This window comes from Eptesicus fuscus, chromosome 11 (assembly GCF_027574615.1).
Source record: "Eptesicus fuscus isolate TK198812 chromosome 11, DD_ASM_mEF_20220401, whole genome shotgun sequence".
NCBI lineage: Eukaryota > Metazoa > Chordata > Mammalia > Chiroptera > Vespertilionidae > Eptesicus > Eptesicus fuscus.
The window spans coordinates 59,456,313-59,473,343 of NC_072483.1; the positions used below are offsets into that span (position 1 = coordinate 59,456,313).

The window sequence follows — 17,031 nt, forward strand, 5'->3', positions numbered from 1 at the left end:
TTTGTTTTGAAACAGCGCTTGGCTGAGCACCTTCAATAACTAGAAAATGTTTCACAGGATTTTCGAACAGAAAGATTTAAGGGTCCCAGAAACCTTCGCCCTCATTTTCACCCACTCCACCAGCTGAATAGGGGTCCTGGGGCTGGGGCTGGTGTTCCTTTGGGAGCAGACTCCCAGGAAGCCCCTCGGCATCTGGGGCCTGAGGGCAAACTCATTCTCCACAAGAAATGGGCATGAGGAGGCAGGTCTGGGAGCAAAGTGGGTCTGATCCACGAAGCTGGGGGCCCAGGGACCCTCCCTCAGAACCAGGATGCTGGAGGCACCTCTGGTCCCTGGTGGGGTTCAAGGAGGAGCCCATGGGTTGGCCCTGGAGAGGAACCCCAGGCCAGAGGGAGAGAGACTGGAACTACCAGGGCCTCGGCCAGGCTGTATGGGGCTGGAGCCAAGCTGGGCCCAGGACCCAGACCTGCAGGCCTGTGACCCTGACAGAGTCAGTAACAAAGCTGGAGGGCTACTCAGCACCCAGTGAGAGCCCTCCATTGTCCCCTTGGTGACAGGTCTCATTCAGGATGAGTAAGAAGGAGCAGGGAGCCTGACCACCTGAGTCCTGCTATGTGCTGGCAGGAGGAGCCCGCTGGGCGCTGCCCTTGCTCAGGAGGCTGCCTGGCAGCAGGCCACAAAGTGCCCGAGAGGCTTCCCCAGAAGTCCCTACGGGATCCCTGCCCCCGGTCCCCACTCCCTGCATCCCACCCCACATGGCCTCCTGCCGGGGACTTCCTGATGAAGAACCTTTGGATGCAAACCACCCCAAGAAATAGAAACCCTGGCCAGAGAGCAGCCCTCCTGCTCACCCCCCTGAGAAGGCTTTGCTGACCTCCCCCGGAGCCCCTGGGCAGGTAGAAGGACCCTCTCTCCTGTCCACCACACACGGCTCCTTCCTCCAGTGCTGAGTGGGTGCTGCCCTCCCAGGGGCGTGGCACAGCAAAGCTGAGCGGGGTCCTCCTTTGTCCCCAGAAGCAGCCTTTGGGAAACTGGCGCCAACAAGCAGAGGCCGAGAAGGGGTGAGGGGGGGGGGGCGGGGGGGCGGGGAGCCAGCAGCCACCTGAGCTGCCAGTGGGCCTGGAGCTGGAGCCGGAGCCCCAGAGAGGGGGCTGCTGGCCGTGGGCACACAGCTGGGGGCCAGGCTGCCCCCCTCCCCAGCAGCTTCAGCGCCCGGGCCACTCTGTGTCACCCCTCGTTTGCACAGCTTCCTCTCCAGGGCCAGCCCATTGGGTTCTCACAATGCTTCCTGGACCCTCGCTCCTTCCTCTGAGGTCTCAGACACCCCTGTGGGCTGGAGGCAGCCGCTGGTTAGCTCAGAGCTGGTGTGGTGGCCGCGGAGACCAAAACCATGTCCCTCTGATGTCCCTGGTGCCCTGAGTCCAGCCCCCGCCGAGTGAACAAACAAGTAAAACGAAACGGGGCGCTCCCATGGGGGGCAGCTGGCTGCCTCTGGGTGTGCTGGGGAGCCGCTCAGTGCTCCTGGGCGGGGCTGAAGCGCTGGGTCCACTTGGAGACGTCCAGGAAGACGGTGGAGGCGCAGTGGTAGAGCCAGAGGCGGGGCAGGGCGCCGTGGCGGATCCAGGCGTCCCTTCTAGGGTCGTAGGCCTCCATCTCCACATGGTAGTCGCCATCCATGCCCTGCCAGCGGCCGCCCGTCAAGTACAGTGCGTCGCCCAGCGGCACCAGCGCGCCGTTCTCGTGCAGGCTATGCAGGGACTGCACCTGTGGGTGGTCAGTGGTCAGTGTCCGGTGGGTGGCCAGAGTGTGGTGACCAGGGGACATGCGGAGAGGATGCCAGCACCCCGCCCAACGTGCCACCCAGGGCACCTGCATACTCGGGACCTGGGATGTCACTCTGGCTCCCTGTGACTCTCTTTCCCCTCCAGCTCCTTCTGTGGGGAGACCTCCCTTCCCCGCCCCCCTCCGGCCCCCAGCCCAGGACGATGTTTCCAGCCCCCTCGTGCTCCCCAGGGCCCAGATCTGCTAATTCCTAGAAGCTGGGGTGAGGGGACAGGGCGGCCTGAGCCGGGAGCTGCCTCCCAGGTGAGGTCTGGGCTGAGCCTCTGATTCTCAGCTGCTCTCTTGAAGGGGACAGATGTGGCCTCAGCCTCAGACACATGTGTGGGGCCACTTGCTCCATGGGCCCTTCACTCGGCCCCTGCACCCCTGGCCTTGGCTCATGGCTTCAGGAGTGTCCTGGGTAGGGGTGTGGGTCAGGGCCAGCAGCCGCCTAAGGCCCAAGAGAGATGTGGGCGCTTCTGGAAGAGCCCGGATGGCAGTAAGGAGAGGTTTGTCTGTGGCCTGCACCTGAAGGCAGTAATGGGCGGTTCCCCCCCCCCCCCCCCCCCCCTGTCCCCACACACACACATACCCCACTACCCGCCTCGGGCCTGGAGAGGGCAAGTGCAGCTACGTGGCTGGGACCCTGCCCAGAGCAGTGGCGTGAGCCGAGGCCAGTGGAGCGGGCCCGGGAAGAAAGCCCCGCCTGGCAGCGTGTGCCCTGCACCTGCTGTGCCACCGTAATGGGGCCTCTGGTCAGCTGAGCACTGACGCCAAGGGACAGCTGTGGGCAGTGGGATCTCGGAGGCCCTGTGTGGCCAGGCCCTGGGGTGGCTGCAGGAAGCAGAGCTACCTCCTGGGGCTCCAGGGACTGAGAATCTCAGGGCAGGTGGGGAGGGCCCAGCACTGACCAGTGCAGAGGCCAGTGTGGGCTCCGGGCACTGCCCTCCTCCTCCAGGAGACACCGGAGAAGGGTCAGGGCTCTGGTGCCCCCGAGGGTGAGTCTCAAAATGCCCACTCCCTACTCCCTGCCCTGGGCCAGTGGCAGAAGAGAAGGGGGTGCTGAGAAGCTGGCTGCCCCCACCTCACCCACAGCTCAGGAATCTGCACCCTGGCTTGACTACCTCTGTGGACGGAAGATTCCTTCCCTCTGGGCCTGGCCCTCAGCTGTGGCTGAAGCACCTCTGGCTGAGCCTGGTTTTGCGCCCAACAAGGAGGGCAGGCCACCCCATGCTGGGGACAGAGCACTCAGAGTGACCAGTATCCCCCGTCCTTGGCTCTCCCATCCTCGTGGTCTCAGCCCAGGCGCTGGGCCCTCATCTCCCCTTCACTGTCCGCCCCTGTGGGGACACCCCCAGGTCCCGCTGTCCACAGGCTGCTCTCTGTGGTGTCAGGGTTCCGGGGGTGGGAGTCACCCTGGGGGGCGAGGCTGAGGCCCACCTTCTGCCACAGGTTGGCCCCGGGGTCGTACACGTAGACCTTCTTGGTGTTGTCGCCGACCAGGTAGAGCGCCCCCTGCAGAGCCGCACAGCGAGGCGAGGACAGGTACTTGGGGAGGAAGGGCGAGGCGATCATGCTCCACGCTTCTGCGGGGACACAGGGTCTGAGGCTCCTCCAAGTCAGCACCCCCTTCTGAGCCGGGGAGTGAGGCCGTGCACGGGAGGTAGGGGTCCACAGACCCGAGCCCACTGCTCGCACCTCACGTTCTCTGGACAGGTGGAGGGGGTGTGGGGGGCTTGCGGGAGGGGCTCAGGGGCAGGAGGCCCTCAGGGCCTCATCCTCAGGTCCTGAGCAGGGCCTTGGTCGGGCGGCCACCCCACCCTCACCGGCACCCTGGGCCTCTGCCTCCTTCTTGCCCTGTTTCCTTAGTCTGGTAACCTGGGGCCCCACCTGACCCTGGGTCCAGCTGGTCTCCTGTGGGACCCTCACACCCATCCTGCAAAGTGGGTCCCAGTATCCTGTCCACTGTCCAGGGGACAGAACAGAGGGTGAGAGATGGGGCTGGAAGGACCACCGAGCCAGAGACAGCCCAGCTGGAGCCAAACTCTGTCCCAAAGCGCAGAGACCGAGCTGCTGCCACTGGGCCTTGTGGGTCCAGGCCACCGCTCCTGGCCCATGAGGCCAGTTCCAGGCAGATACGGCAGCCAGCCGGCGTCCCAGATCTGGGGCTGGGCTTCCCTGTCACCTGCCCTGGGGCACTCTGCCCCAGCCCCGCTGACCGCTAGTCAGGTGGGGGCTGTTGCTCTGTGCAGGTGACCCCTCGTTTCCCCGCTGGGCCCCCCGTGTCCGCGGGGTTTCCCACCTGTGACGGGGTTGTAGCACTGCAGGGCCAGCGCGTTGTACTTGCAGGCGCTGGAGCCCACCAGGTAGAGCCGGCCCTGGCAGCCGGCCGCGGAGAAATTACTGACGTACTTCAGGGCCGGGCTGACAGGCGTCCAGGTGTCCGTGTAGGGGTCGTAGCTCTCCACCTCCACCACGTCCAGGGTGGTGCCTGTGGGGGCGGGACAGGGCTGCAGGGGGCATGGTGGGGCAAAGGTGACAGCAAAGGGACCCACTGTGGATCTCCGTACCCCAGGGACTTCACTGAGGAGGGGACCCGAGCTGAGGTTCTGGGATGGAAGTAGCTCTCTGCTGGCGGCCGGAGGCCAGCCCCTCAAGGGTCTCCTTCTGGGGACTGATTCGTCCTGTTTCCTGTGACCCCGGAGTGCACCAGAGTCACCTGGAGGGGTGCTGCTGCACGCCTGAGCCTCATTCCAGGATGTCCAGGTGGCACCGCCCAGGTGGGAATTCTGTTGCCCAGCCTGCCCGGAAGCCCTGGCGTGGGTCCTGTTTACCCCAGACAGTGAGCTCCTGAAGGCAGGATGGGGGGCAGTGCCCTTGTCGTCCCTGGGGCCAGCATGGGGGCCCTCTGGTCCCCAGTGAGGGTATGGGGGTGGGGAGCCATTGTTGCAGGATTGCGAGGCCCCAGGCTGCAGAGAGGTGGAGAGGGGGCTCTGAGGAGCAGGAGGCAGCCTGGGGGTGGTGGGGAGGGCAGCCTTACCGCCGATGACATAGATCTCCCCGTTGAGCGCCGAGCTGGCATGGTTTGTGCGGGCCTTCAGCATGGGTGCCACCGGCCTCCAGGCTGCCTCCTTCATGGGGAAGCACCAGGCCTGGGTGGTTGACCAGGTGTCCGTCTTGGTGCCCCGAGAGCCACCTGCCAGGAGAGGTTCTGTCCCTTAGGTGCCCATCAGCCTGGGGTCTCTGAGCCAGTGGGGACTGGGCATCAAGGGTCCTGCTCCCTTCTCCCCAGGCCAGGCCTCCGTGCTGCCAGACACCAGGCCGGGTGGGACCACGGTGGCCCAGTCTAGCAGGGTGGCTTGGAGAGGTCCCTCCTGCTCCACAAATAACGGGCGTAATATCAGTGGTTTAAAACCCCACCCGTGGAAGCTCTGAGGTAAGAGAGGCCAGAAGGACCCCTTCCCCCATCACACAGTTCCGTCTTGGGAGGACCCGGCTGCAGGAGCGTGGCAAGGCCACCTGGGGTCCACGTCAGGCAGGGACTGTTCCCTGCACCCACGTGTGGCCCCGTGGCCCTAAAATTTCCTCGTTTTCACACCCTGAAAAGCTCTGCCAGAGTCTTAACTAAACTGTGGGATCCCACTAAGCGAAGGGGGAGCCCCCGCCTGCCCACCTGTGACGTAGACGCTGTTGTTCAGCGCAGCCAGGGAGAAGCCCCACTTGTGGAAGTCGGGGAAGTCGGGGAGCGGCGTCCACCTCTCTGGCAGGAGGAGAGAGGCAGGGGTCAGCATGCAGAGCTCTCTGCTGGAGCCTTCACCCCTCACCCCTCCTCTACTCAGTGGTGCAGAGACGGCCCCTCACCAGCAAAAGGGTAAGGGGCGACTCAGCTGCCGCAGGAGTGGGGGGCCACCCCAGTGGGGCGGGTCCGAGGCGCCCCGGTGCTCCATGTGCATTGCCAGGCCCGGCTCCTGGTGGCCCCCTGGAGCCTGGCACCCGGACTGGACACAGCACAGCCCCAGGGTGAGCCGAGAGGCGGCCAGGCCCCAGAGGCTGCTCTCACACGACCCTGCGGTTGACCCCACTAACCCCAAATGGGCCTCTTGGTCTGGTCCCACCGCAGTCAGAGGGGTGATGGGTTAAAGGGCCTGGTCTCTAGTCACTAGTGGGTTATAACAGAAACATCCTTCCTTCCCGAATCCCTCACGCATTTGCCCTGAGCCCCTGCTGTGCTCACGTGAGCCAGGGGCATGCAGGGGCCAGACGTGGGCCTGCGATGGGCAGCTCTCAGGCACCAGCTGTGTGGCCTGGGGAAGCCCTGGCCACAGTTTCTTCCTCTGTGGAATGGGGCTAATCCCCACCTCCCAGGGATATGTGGGGACTGCACGAGATGACGTGTGTCTGTCACACAGCGACTGCCCAGCAAAGGTAGCTTTTAGGACAGAGGAAGGCACCCAAGTCAGACCTCCTTCATGGAGCCACATGAGGTGAGCTGAGGAAGGAGTGCTGAGAAGATGCTTTGAGAAAACAAAAACGAGACAATAAAGGTGGGAATATTTACGTCCTGTAAGTGGACACATGTTGGGCTTTTATGGAAGGCTGTGGGAGAGGCATAGCCTTGGGGACGTCCCTTGGAAAAGTCTGTTTATTGTTGACAACAGTTTTCAGAACACGCAGAACTTCGGGCCTTGCTGGGCAGGGGCTGTGTGCCCTCCTGACTCATGTCTGTGCCACCCCATGGGGATTGCCCAGTAGTCAGTCACCAGGCCTTGGCCTGCCAGCATCCCCCCTGCCCCCCTCCCAGTGGGATCCGAGGGACAGCTGCTTCCGCACTGAGTCAGCCGAGCTCATCTTCTGATGTCAGGCCCGAAATCCCCTCTCGTCAGCCCCTGACCTGGGACAGCCGGCCCCAAGCCCACCAGCCACTGACGCCATGGGGGTGGCTGGCGACCTGCCCAGCAGCCCCAGGACACCAGCCGGCCTGCATCAGCGCTGCCCAAAGAGCTGTCTGGGCCAACGTGCCCTCCCCATCCCCCGCAGGAGAGGCACATCAAAGGGCAGGGCAGGCCCCTGCCTGTTGGCGCCTCATTTCAACTGTGCAAAGGAGCCCATTTCACAGATGAGGAAACTGAGGCTCAGGGAGGTAAAGTGACCTGCTCCAAGGCTGCAATTCGAATCCCATTCGGGCTGATCCAGAACCTGAGTGCTCAGCCCCCAGGCTGCCTGCACCCCACCCTGAGGCCATAGGCGCACTGAGGGCACAGGGCACCATGAGGAAGCAGCTGCCAGGTCACCCACCCCACACCGTGTGGTCTGGGCAGCAGAACCTCTTATTGGGGCCCCACGGCCTAAAAGACAATACCGAGGGCTTTGGGTGAAGGGAGAGGGGCCTGCAGGGCCCCCCACTGTCCGCTTCCCCTCCCCCAGTCTCGCCCGCAGCCCCCTGAGGCCCAGGCACACCCAGGACGGGCCTGTTCTCTGTGCACCTCACAAGGGCTCCTGTCAGGTGGCAGGCGGAGCTCTGGATGCCGGAGTACTCACTGGCTTTGGTGTTGTAGAAAGCGAAGTTCTCGAGATGGGGGGCGGGCTCCTCGGCGCCCTCCTCGGCCTCCTCCAGGGCCCGGCCGCCCACCACCACCAGAACCTCCTCCAGCTGCTGCGGCAGGGCAGGCAGTGCCTGTGGGCCAGGAGGGTGCCGTCAGAGGGAAGGGTGGCGACTGTGTCCGCTCCCAGGGCCTCAGCGCCAGCAGGCCTTGGCGGTGTTTTCTGAGTTGGGTAGTAGCCTTGACATTTGGGGACAGCTTTGGGTCCACACATGTGCTTCCGTGTTGGTGCACATGCATGGGTGGGTAAGGTTCAGTGTGTATGCCTGTGTGTGTGTGTGTGCACCCATGTATGTGCATGTGCCCATGTGTGTACGTGTGCCCATATGTGTGGTGACTGCATCAAAGCACAGAACAGCGAGAGGCAGGGCAGCTGCCCCTGGGCCCTGAGTGTGAGAGCAGCTCTCCTTCCAGTGGCCACCACGTGCCTGCCAGAGGTGTTCCTGCACCCCCCTTTGGAACTGATCCCAGACGCTGTCCCCAAGCCCCCACATAAGCCTTCCCCTGTGCCCGGATCCCTGCTCTCCTGGGCCCGCAGGTGCACACCCAACTCGGATGGCCCTGGCAGGTGAGAAATGCTGAAATGGTCCCACCCTAGTTGGTAAGTAGCCACTGTCCAGAGCTCCCGGGATCCAGGGGTTCCACTGTCCCTCTGGCCCCTCCTATGGATGCCCACACTTCCCTCCACCAGCAAGTACAAGGTGGCTCCCCCACGGGGCAGGCCCCCAGCTGGCTCCGCCACGGGGCGGGCCCTTTGGGCCTGGCGGTACAGGGCCACCTTGCACCTCATCCCTGGCCTGAGCACGGTTTTGTCTCCAGACTTGGTTGCTGAGACATCCTCTGGAGCAAGGCCCTGAGCAAGCAGCAGGTGGACTTGTCGGCTCCCTGTCCCAGCCACACCCTGGCCTGTCACTTCATCAGGACCTGCCCTGCCTGCCAGGCCCACTGCCAGCACAGAGAGGAAATCGCACCCATAAGAGCTCGAGCCCCTTCCTAAGGGGCAGGTGGTAGCGGCTGCCACGCCTGTCTGTGTTCCTGTTCCCTTCTCCTTACGTTTGACACGCAAGGGCACAATCTGCACTTGGGGGTGAATGGTGCCCTCTCCATCCCCATGCAGGTGGAGTGCCTGAGCTCCGCCGCCCCCCCGTTCCCCCTTCCCCACTCACCCCATCATGGCCCTGGGACAGGGCTGCTTGACACGCCTCCGACTCCAGGATGAGTGGCTCTGTGGCCAGCAGCTGCTGCACGCAGGGCCTGGGCACGGCGTCCAGGCGCACCAAGCCGAGCAGCTCAGGCAGGTGGGCGGCCCGGGCCTGGGGGTCGTGGCGCACCCAGCGCAGCAGGGCCTCCAGCCGGCTCTGTTCCGGCTGCACCTGCAGCAGGTCGCTGGCCAGACAGGCGGCCAGCCGGTCCTGGGACAGCTGCAGGAACTCGTCCTCCTGCGCCACCGCCTCGAAGTTCTCCCGGAGGAAGGCCCAGGCCTTGGCCACCACGCCCAGCAGCCCCTGCTGCTCCCCGAACTCACAGATGCCCAGGCAGTTGGTGGCATCCAGCTGCTGCTGCAGGTACCGGCCGCAGACCTTCTGCACGGCGGGGAAGTGGAGGCGCGCGGCCGTGCGTGTCAGGGCCTCCACGTTGGCCTGGGTGATGGTCAGCCGGCCCGTGTACACGAAGTCCACCAGCTGCCCCACCACGGCAGCCTCCACGTCCCACAGCTCCACACGTGCCGAGAAGCTCTCGGCAAAGTCGCCTGCGAACATGGCGTGGAAGTAGGGGCTGCTGAGCGCCAGGAGGCCGCGGTGGCAAGGCAGTTCCCGGCCGCCCACCAGCAGCGTGACGTCGGCCAGTTTGGGCTGAGAGCGCAGCCTCTGCAGCCCGTCCAGCATGTCCTGGGCGTGCGAGGGCAGGTGGAAGTCCAGGTCGTCCACGTTCCGAACCATGACTGCGGAGCCAACACGGCCAGCCCCCCGGAAGAAGCTCCTGGGGCAAGAGGGAAGCAGGGTCAGCTGGGGCTGGTGGTCTCATTCACACCAGTCCTCCCCACCCCTCCACAGGCCTTGGCTGAGCACCCAGTGGCTTCCCCTGCTCCCCGAGCCGCCGTGGCTGGGGAGCGCGTTGGGGACATCGGAAAGGCTTCCTGCCCCACCGTCCCTGGTCACACGGAGCTCGGCCTGCTATGACCCTGCTGGTGTCTTGGGGGAGCCACGGCCCGCTCCGGTCCCGGTTTCCTCGTCTGCAGATTGAGAGCTGATGGTGAAGGGGTTGTGTGATCACGTCTCTGCAGCAGCTCTCGCTGACAGGCTCCCGTGTGCTTGGCCACATCCCAAGGCTGGCTCACGCCTTCACCACACACAGACATGCCTGTGAGGTGCAGGCTCTTAGCGTCCCTTTTACAGATGAGGAAACTGAGGCACAAAGTAGCACTTGCTTATGGTCACACCGCAGGAAGTGGGGGAGCCAGACTGGGGAACCCCTGCTGAACGCCCCCCCCCCCCTCCCCGCCCCGGGTTTCTGTCGTCTCTGGGTGTAGGTTGGTAAGGACAAACGAAGGTAAACTTTCTGGAGTGGGATTTCACAGCCCAGTGTTCATTTCGTCTGAGTCAGCAAATCCCCTTCTGGGCTTATTTAGTTACGCCCGTGTTGAGTTATGTTCTTCTGATATTTCACTCTAAGAAAGCCTCCCCAGAGAAGGAAACCGTTTGCCTGGAGGCTTTCGCCTGGCGTTACCCACAGCTGCAAGGAGCTGCACCCAGAGAAACTGTCTGTCCACCAGGGGGCGCCTTCCACAGCTGTCGTCCCTGGGGACAAAGCCCCGGAAAGAGAAGTGGTGAACTACCCAGGCCCCTGGGGTGGGGAGGCCTTGCTGAGCGGCCGGTCCCTCCCCTCCCTGCCCATCCCCATCCTACAGAGCAGGGACGGACCCAGGGAACCCACCTGGGGTCCTGAGCACCTTCTTGGGCTCATGCCAGGACAGGACGGGTCAGCGGGCCCTGGCTGATACCTGCCTCTCCCCCTCCCCGCCCCCCCCCCCCCCCAGAGGCCCTCTGGCTGGTGATGGCAGCTCTGCTCTCTGAAGGGGGGTTAGCAGGAGATTAGTGGGCCAGCCACTGTCCCCAGACCTTGCATTCCCGTCATTGTTGGGTCCCTTTGGCCCACTGCTACCACGACAGGCCCCAGGGGCGGGAGTGCCCAACCACATTCCTGTGGGGCCATAGGCTTGTCTGCTGACACCTGCCACCCTGCAGGAACAGCTCAGGGTGGGGGCTTCTGGAGGGTCCCTGCGCCTCAACCGGTGCCTGTCTGGGCCGGGGTGAGGCGGGCTGAGCAGGCAGGGCAGCAAAGGAAAGGCCTTAATCCAGCTCCAGCCGAATGCTGGGTGCTGTGGCCCTGGCTGCCGTTGGGGTGTGGTCCAGCCTCCCCCTTGCTGGGCACAGAGGAAAGTCTGAGTCCCCACCCCACCCTGAGGGCCAGGCTTGACCATAATCTCGAATCTGGTGTCTTGGGGGAGCCACGGCCCGCTGTGACCGTGGAAGTGTCCGGCACTGTGATCACCAAGCCCACGGACGTTGCCACCGTAATCCACTATCTCCCAGTCCCTCTCCCCCTCCTGCCTGCCCACTCCAGAGCCCCCTGGACCTACCTCTCAGTGGGCCCCTGCACCCCGTTGCTGAGGACTCCGGCCGGAGAACAGGACTGGCCAGCTGGCCGAGGGGCATGGAGGGCCTGCCGGGCTGGGTGGCCACGTGGGGCCGAAGGGGTATTTTTAGCCTCTGTCTGCATCGGGAGGGAGGGCGGGGGGGCGGGCGGTGGGGGAGGAGATTGGTGTGGTCTCCTCCTGGGCTGTCCACTCCGAAAGCCCGAACGAGCCACATCACGGCAGGAAGGCCAAGGCCTCTGGGACCAGGGGCCGGGACAGAGAGCAGGACGCATTCCAGGAGGGGGTGAGTCTGGGCTTCACCCCTCCCTGTGGGCTGACGAGGGGTGCGGCTCCCTCCTCCTTCCTTGTCTGGGAGATGGGACAGGGAGCCTGTGCTGGGGACTTGGGGGGCACCCGGAGGCCCCAGCTCAGCTGACGGCACTCGCTTCTCCACGGTTACTGACGGGCATCGACGTGCCTCTAGTTCTCGGCCAAGTGGGACCAAGTGCTGATCACACACAAGGGCGGGTGGTCAGTAGAGGCTTCCAGAGGGGGGTCCCTGGTGGCAGTGGGGCCGTCTCGGTGGCGAGGGGTGAGGAGGCATCCCGAGTGCCCCTCCAGGCTGGTGGCGGGGACGCGGGATCCTGAGACCTTGACCCCATTGTATCCTGGCCTTGGCCTCGGGCTGCCGTGGTGTCTGTTAGTGTGAGAGCCGAAGGGGGCCAAGAATGGGTCGTCTGAGATCCAGCAGCAGGGGCTCCCGGCAGTGCTGGGCACACGGTCACCGGGCCCTCGCGTCTGAGGCCGCCTGCGTTCTGCGCTGGGGCACCGAGAGGCGTCTCCGAAATCTCGGAGCAAAGCTTCTGAGCCAAGGGCCTGCAGGGAGCCAGGGGAGGAGCCGCATGGGGGGCCAGGTGGGAGCTTCCACCCGTCAGCCCCTCCTTCCTTCCCAAGGGCCTTACTAACAGCCTCTTCAGGTGTGTGGGGCCGCGCCAGTGGGGCCAAGTCCGACAGGGCCTCCCAATGTCCTCTAGGGCTGGCTGATGCTCTTTTTAAAAAATATCTTTTTATTGGTTTGAGAGAGAGAGAAGGGAGAGGGGGAGATAGAAACATCGATGAGAAACATCGATTGGCTGTCTCCCGCACTGGGGATCAAGCCCGCAACCCGGGAATGTGCCCTGACCAGGAACTGAGCCGGCGACCTCTTGGTTTAGGGGTGGACACCCAACCACTGAGCCACGCCAGCCAGGCTGGCTGATGCCCTCACAGTGGACCCCAGGGTGACAGCCCTCACGCCTGGCAATGTCAGGTAATTTCTCAAGGGGAGCAGGGCATCATGACAGCTGGTCCGGGACAGATGCACCTGCCCCACCGGCACGGCTGCTGGCCCTGCTACCTGCTGAGGAGATGGTTGTGAGCTCTCAGGATGCGTGCAGTCCAGTGGGGGGCGCAGCTGCTCCACAAGGACTGCAATGAGTGACTAGCTAATCACATGTTCACTGGGCGCTTCCAGACTCTGCTCACTCACAGGTTTTCTGGATCTATGCTGCCCTCCTCAGCCCAGCTCAGCCCAGTTCAGCCCAGCCCAGCCCAGTCCAGCCCAGCCCAGCCCAGCCCAGTTCAGCCCAGCTCAGCCCAGCCCAGCCCAGCTCAGCCCAGCTCAGCCCAGTTCAGCCCAGCTCAGCCCAGCCCAGCCCAGCCCAGCCCAGCCCAGCTCAGCCCAGCCCAGCCCAGCTCAGCCCAGCTCAGCCCAGCCCAGCCCAGCTCAGCCCAGCCCAGCCCAGCTCAGCCCAGTTCAGCCCAGCCCAGCCCAGTTCAGCCCAGCTCAGCCCAGCCCAGCCCAGCCCAGGCCAGCACAGCCCAGCTCAGCCCAGCCCAACCCAGCTCAGCCCAGCTCAGCCCATCTCAGCCCAGTTCAGCCCAGCCCAGCCCAGCCCAGTCCAGCCCAGCCCAGCCCAGCCCAGCCCAGCCCAGCCCAGTTTAGTCCAGCCCAGCCCAGTTCAGCCCAGCTCAGCCCAGCTCAGCCCAGCTCAGCCCAGTTCAGCCCAGCCCAGCCCAGCCCAGCCCAGCTCAGCCCAGCTCAGCCTAGTTCAGCCCAGCCCAGTTTAGTCCAGCCCAGCCCAGTTCAGCCCAGTTCAGCCCAGCCCAGCCCAGCCCAGCCCAGCCCAGCTCAGCCCAGCTCAGCCTAGTTCAGCCCAGCCCAGCCCAGTTCAGCCCAGTTCAGCCCAGCCCAGCCCAGTTTAGTCCAGCCCAGCTCAATTCAGCCTAGTTCAACCCAGCTCAGCCCAGCTCAGCCCAGTTCAGCCCAGCCCAGCCCAGTTCAGCCCAGCTCAGCCTAGTTCAGCCCAGCCCAGCCCAGCTCAGCCCAGCTCAGCCCAGCCCAGTTCAACCCAGCCCTAGGCCCTGGACAGTTTCAGGACTCCCCCCAGCCTTGGGCATTAGCGTGGAGGGGAAGGGTGGTGGAGCAGGAACAGAGGACTCAGTGTGCCTGCACCCCCCCTCACCCCCCCCTCAAACACCCCCCTGCCCCGTTTGCAGGCAGAACACCAGGGTCAAGGCTGGAGGAAGCGAGGACAGGGGTTCTGACGAGAGGCTGCTGTCACCAGAGCTGCCCGGCTTGGGCGCTGAATGGAGGCCTTCCGGGGACATGGGGATCGGAGGCCCAGCACCTTGAATGACAGGTCGGTTTGGGAAACGCGATACCAGGGCTCACACCGGATCCTCATCAACAGATCGCCACTCGGTGGTGCAGTCTTAAAAACACGCTGCTGGTTTCTTTTTATGACAAAAACCACACACGCTCATTGTGGAGAATTTGGAAAACACAGGAAAATATAAAGCAGGAAATGCAGCCAGCAAGACAACCCCGGTGAACACAGTGGCCTCTCCCTCTCCGCCGACCCCTGCGGTCAGAGTGCCTGCGGGGAGGTGCCTGCGTCCTGCTTTGTCACTTACATCGCGAGCACGGCTGCTGTGCGTGGTCTCTGGAAAGCATGACTTTAAATCTCATCCTAGTAGGGATCCGCCACACCTCAGCACGTTGGAGGCGCTGTCCAGGCACCTCTGGGAACAGACACTGGATTGGGTGTGGGTCGGGACAATGATAACTAACATAGGGCCACTCTGTGATTACGTCCCCAGGTGGATGCCGAGAGCGAAGTCACCAAGTTAGAGTGAGGTCACCTTGCAGCTCAGGGTCGTCCAGCTCGCGCGCGTGACGCACGGTCTCCGTGGGGAGGTATCGCTGTCCCGGTGCTTGCCTGGCGCCTGCACGCCTGAGGCTCTCCCAGCGCAACCAGCCCTCCCGCCCGCTCTGCCGGTGTCTTATGGCCTCACTGGCTCAGGGTATCTTATTCCACCTGGGATTTATTTGGGGCACGGGGCCATGAGGTCATCCCCCTCTCCCTTAATTAGTTGACAACGTGCTTGGGACTATGATGGACAATTCCTTCTTCCCCGAGATCGTGCTGTATGTAGCATGTGTACCTCAGGGCAGGGCTTCCGGGGGCGGTGTCTCACCTTTCTCGACTCTGGCCTGTGGATCCGAGTGACTGTTTTCTGGGATCAGAACCAGCTGGGTGGATGGACGATTGCTCCATAATTATGATCTCTTCCCATCTGAAATTTTCTCGTCTGTTGTATGTGTTTGCTGCTGCAGCATAACAAATGGCCCCACCGTCTAGTGTCTTACAACAGCAAACATGAATGATCTCTCACTGTTTCTGGGTGGTTCTTCTTCAGGATCTCTTAGCTGGGACCTAGGAGGCACCGCAGGCTGGACTGGGCAGGTGGCCTCTGCTCCTCACACACGGGCCTCTGCACACGGCCGCTCCCAACACGGCAGCGGCTTCCCCGGAGATGGGAGCAGCCAAGGTGGGAGTCTTGATATCAAGACTTGGAAGATCACGTCTGTCCTGACCAGGAATGGAACTGTGACCTCCTGGTCCATAGGTCGGCGCTCAACCACCAAGCCAGGCTAGCTGGACCCTTGGTTGATTCTCCTATGTGGCCTGGCCAGGGACCAAATCTTCCACCTTGGTGTATTAGGACGACATGCTAACCAACCGAGCTACCCGGCCAGGGCAGCTGGGGCCTTCTTGGGAAAACAGGTGGACTTGTGTTGAACCTGCGCATCGGTGCGCGCAGGTGCCCGGTTTATTCTGGCCACGAGGAGGGGATGTTCTTTCACCGCCTCTGGGCAGCGGTTTTCTTACAGCGCCCTGCACACGGTACGGCCAGGGAGGGCACAGGGCTCCCCTCTCTCCAGTGCGTTTCTAACTCATCGGGAAGCCCTGGGGTTCACCTTGTTCTGGGCCTGGTCACCTCACTGAAGTCTGCCGTGTGGGCAGGGGTTCTGGGGTCCTCGGACGGGCCTTACAAGCCAGCGTCTACTGCAGGGGACCCTGCTCCCCACACAAGAGCTGCTAGTGGGCCGGGGTTCAGGCTGCTGAGCATCAGAATCACCTGGAACGTCATGAAAAGTACCAGCTCTCCCAGCACCAGCCGAGGCCGAGGGGCTCAGAAGGGGTGGGGCTGCCCAGAACACTATGTTTATATAAGACCCCCCAGGAGTCTTATATAAACATGAGGTGCTTTCTCCCTCCTTCCAGGCCTCAAACCTGGGTGTGAGCCTCCGCCTCGCACCTCTCCTGGCAGCCCAGCCCGACCCCATGTCCTCCCAGAACCCAGGCAGCTTGTGAGGCACCCCCTGCTGGCCTTGGTCCAAACCCCCTGCTGGGAAACTTCGGTCCAGAGGCTGAGGGACTTGCCCCAGGCCACAGCGAGTGGGCAGGGATGTCCCAGGAAGGTGTCCTGGCCCTGCCCAGTGCTCTCCTGAGCACCCCAGCCAGAAGACCGCCTCTGAGGCCCGGCCTTGTCCACCCCCCCCCCGCCATCCTAGGCCCCCCACGCCCCCGCCATCCTGGCCCCCTCTGTTGCCCGGCCCTTAGAACAAGGCCCTGAAGGCAGCACAGGGATGGAGACATCGAATGCCCACGTCTTCTGATGCCCCCGCACCCCCAGGGCTCACGCAGCCCCAGGCAGCTCCTGTCTGGCTCCATCAGTCATGCTTTGGGGCCAAGAGCTGGGAAACAGCGTGGAGGTGTTTGGGGGAGCCAGGGTGGGCGCTCTGCTCATTGGAACCTGCTCCTTGAACAATGACCGCAGGTGGGCGGGTGTCACTGTGTTCTCAGGACAGAGGCCCCCCCATACAGGACCTCAGTCTGCCCTGACCATGACCCTGGGAGGGCAGGCCAGTGCTGCACCCCGTTTACAGATGAGGAAGTGGAGGCTCTGCGGGGCTAAGGACGGTGACGCTGAGATGAGGACTCGGTCTTGGTGCCCACCCAGTGCCGGGACCAGGCAGCTCTCCCCGGGGGCAGCAAGCACAGCGTGAAGACCGGCCAGGAACGGGAGTCTTTATTTAGCAAATTCATGTCCTCCTTCCCGGGCCTGGCAGCCTTGGCCGCCCAACACTCCCGACTCTACAGCTCCCCCGTGTCTCTCCCTGTGGGACCCCGAATGGGCTGGCCCATCCCACGACCCGTCTGCTGCCCTTGTCAGTCCGGGGGCCTGGCTACAGGGAGGTGGCAGCCAGAGGAAGTTCCTGAGGCCCCGCCCCACACACTGCCTGTCTCACAGCCGCCCCTGCTGCCTGGGCCATGTGGCGTGGGCGGGGCTGTCACACTGAGGACAGGAGCCCCACAGGGAACAGGATCCCCTGTAAGTCCCGGGGTGGGCACGTGTGAGTCAGCGGGTGGCCGTGGGCGATCAGGATGCACCAGTGTGAAGCACCTCCCTGACCCGGAGAATTCGGAGGGCAGTTCTGTCTGACAGGAGGCCTCTGCCACTGATAGGGAAAGAGAGGCCAGGTGACGTGGAGGGGCAGGCCTGAGGTGTGCAGGAGAAACCGAGGCAGAACCCCTGCAGGGCACACAGGTCTGGACGCGGCCAGGACCACCAGCCCCAGAGAGA

General features: G+C 63.8%; 1 protein-coding gene and 1 long non-coding RNA gene across 2 annotated transcripts; one reads left to right on the forward strand and one right to left on the reverse strand.

Annotated features, from left to right (window-relative positions):
• Window positions 1-1,103: 1,103 nt before the first annotated feature.
• On the reverse strand, window positions 1,104-9,389 carry KLHL30 (kelch like family member 30). Its single transcript, XM_008138724.3, has 7 exons — window positions 8,588-9,389; window positions 7,360-7,495; window positions 5,495-5,581; window positions 4,862-5,017; window positions 4,124-4,312; window positions 3,262-3,407; window positions 1,104-1,764 (listed from the first exon to the last, which is right to left on the reverse strand). Exons 1-7 carry the CDS (start codon window positions 9,359-9,361, stop codon window positions 1,513-1,515), a joined length of 1,740 nt encoding a protein of 579 aa, XP_008136946.1. The 5' UTR covers window positions 9,362-9,389; the 3' UTR covers window positions 1,104-1,512.
• Window positions 9,390-11,299: 1,910 nt separating this feature from the next.
• On the forward strand, window positions 11,300-14,740 carry LOC129150812 (uncharacterized). The gene is made up of 3 exons (XR_008557550.1): window positions 11,300-11,362; window positions 13,597-13,739; window positions 14,200-14,740. It is a non-coding gene; the product is annotated as an uncharacterized LOC129150812 (long non-coding RNA).
• The last annotated feature ends 2,291 nt before the right edge of the window (window positions 14,741-17,031 follow it).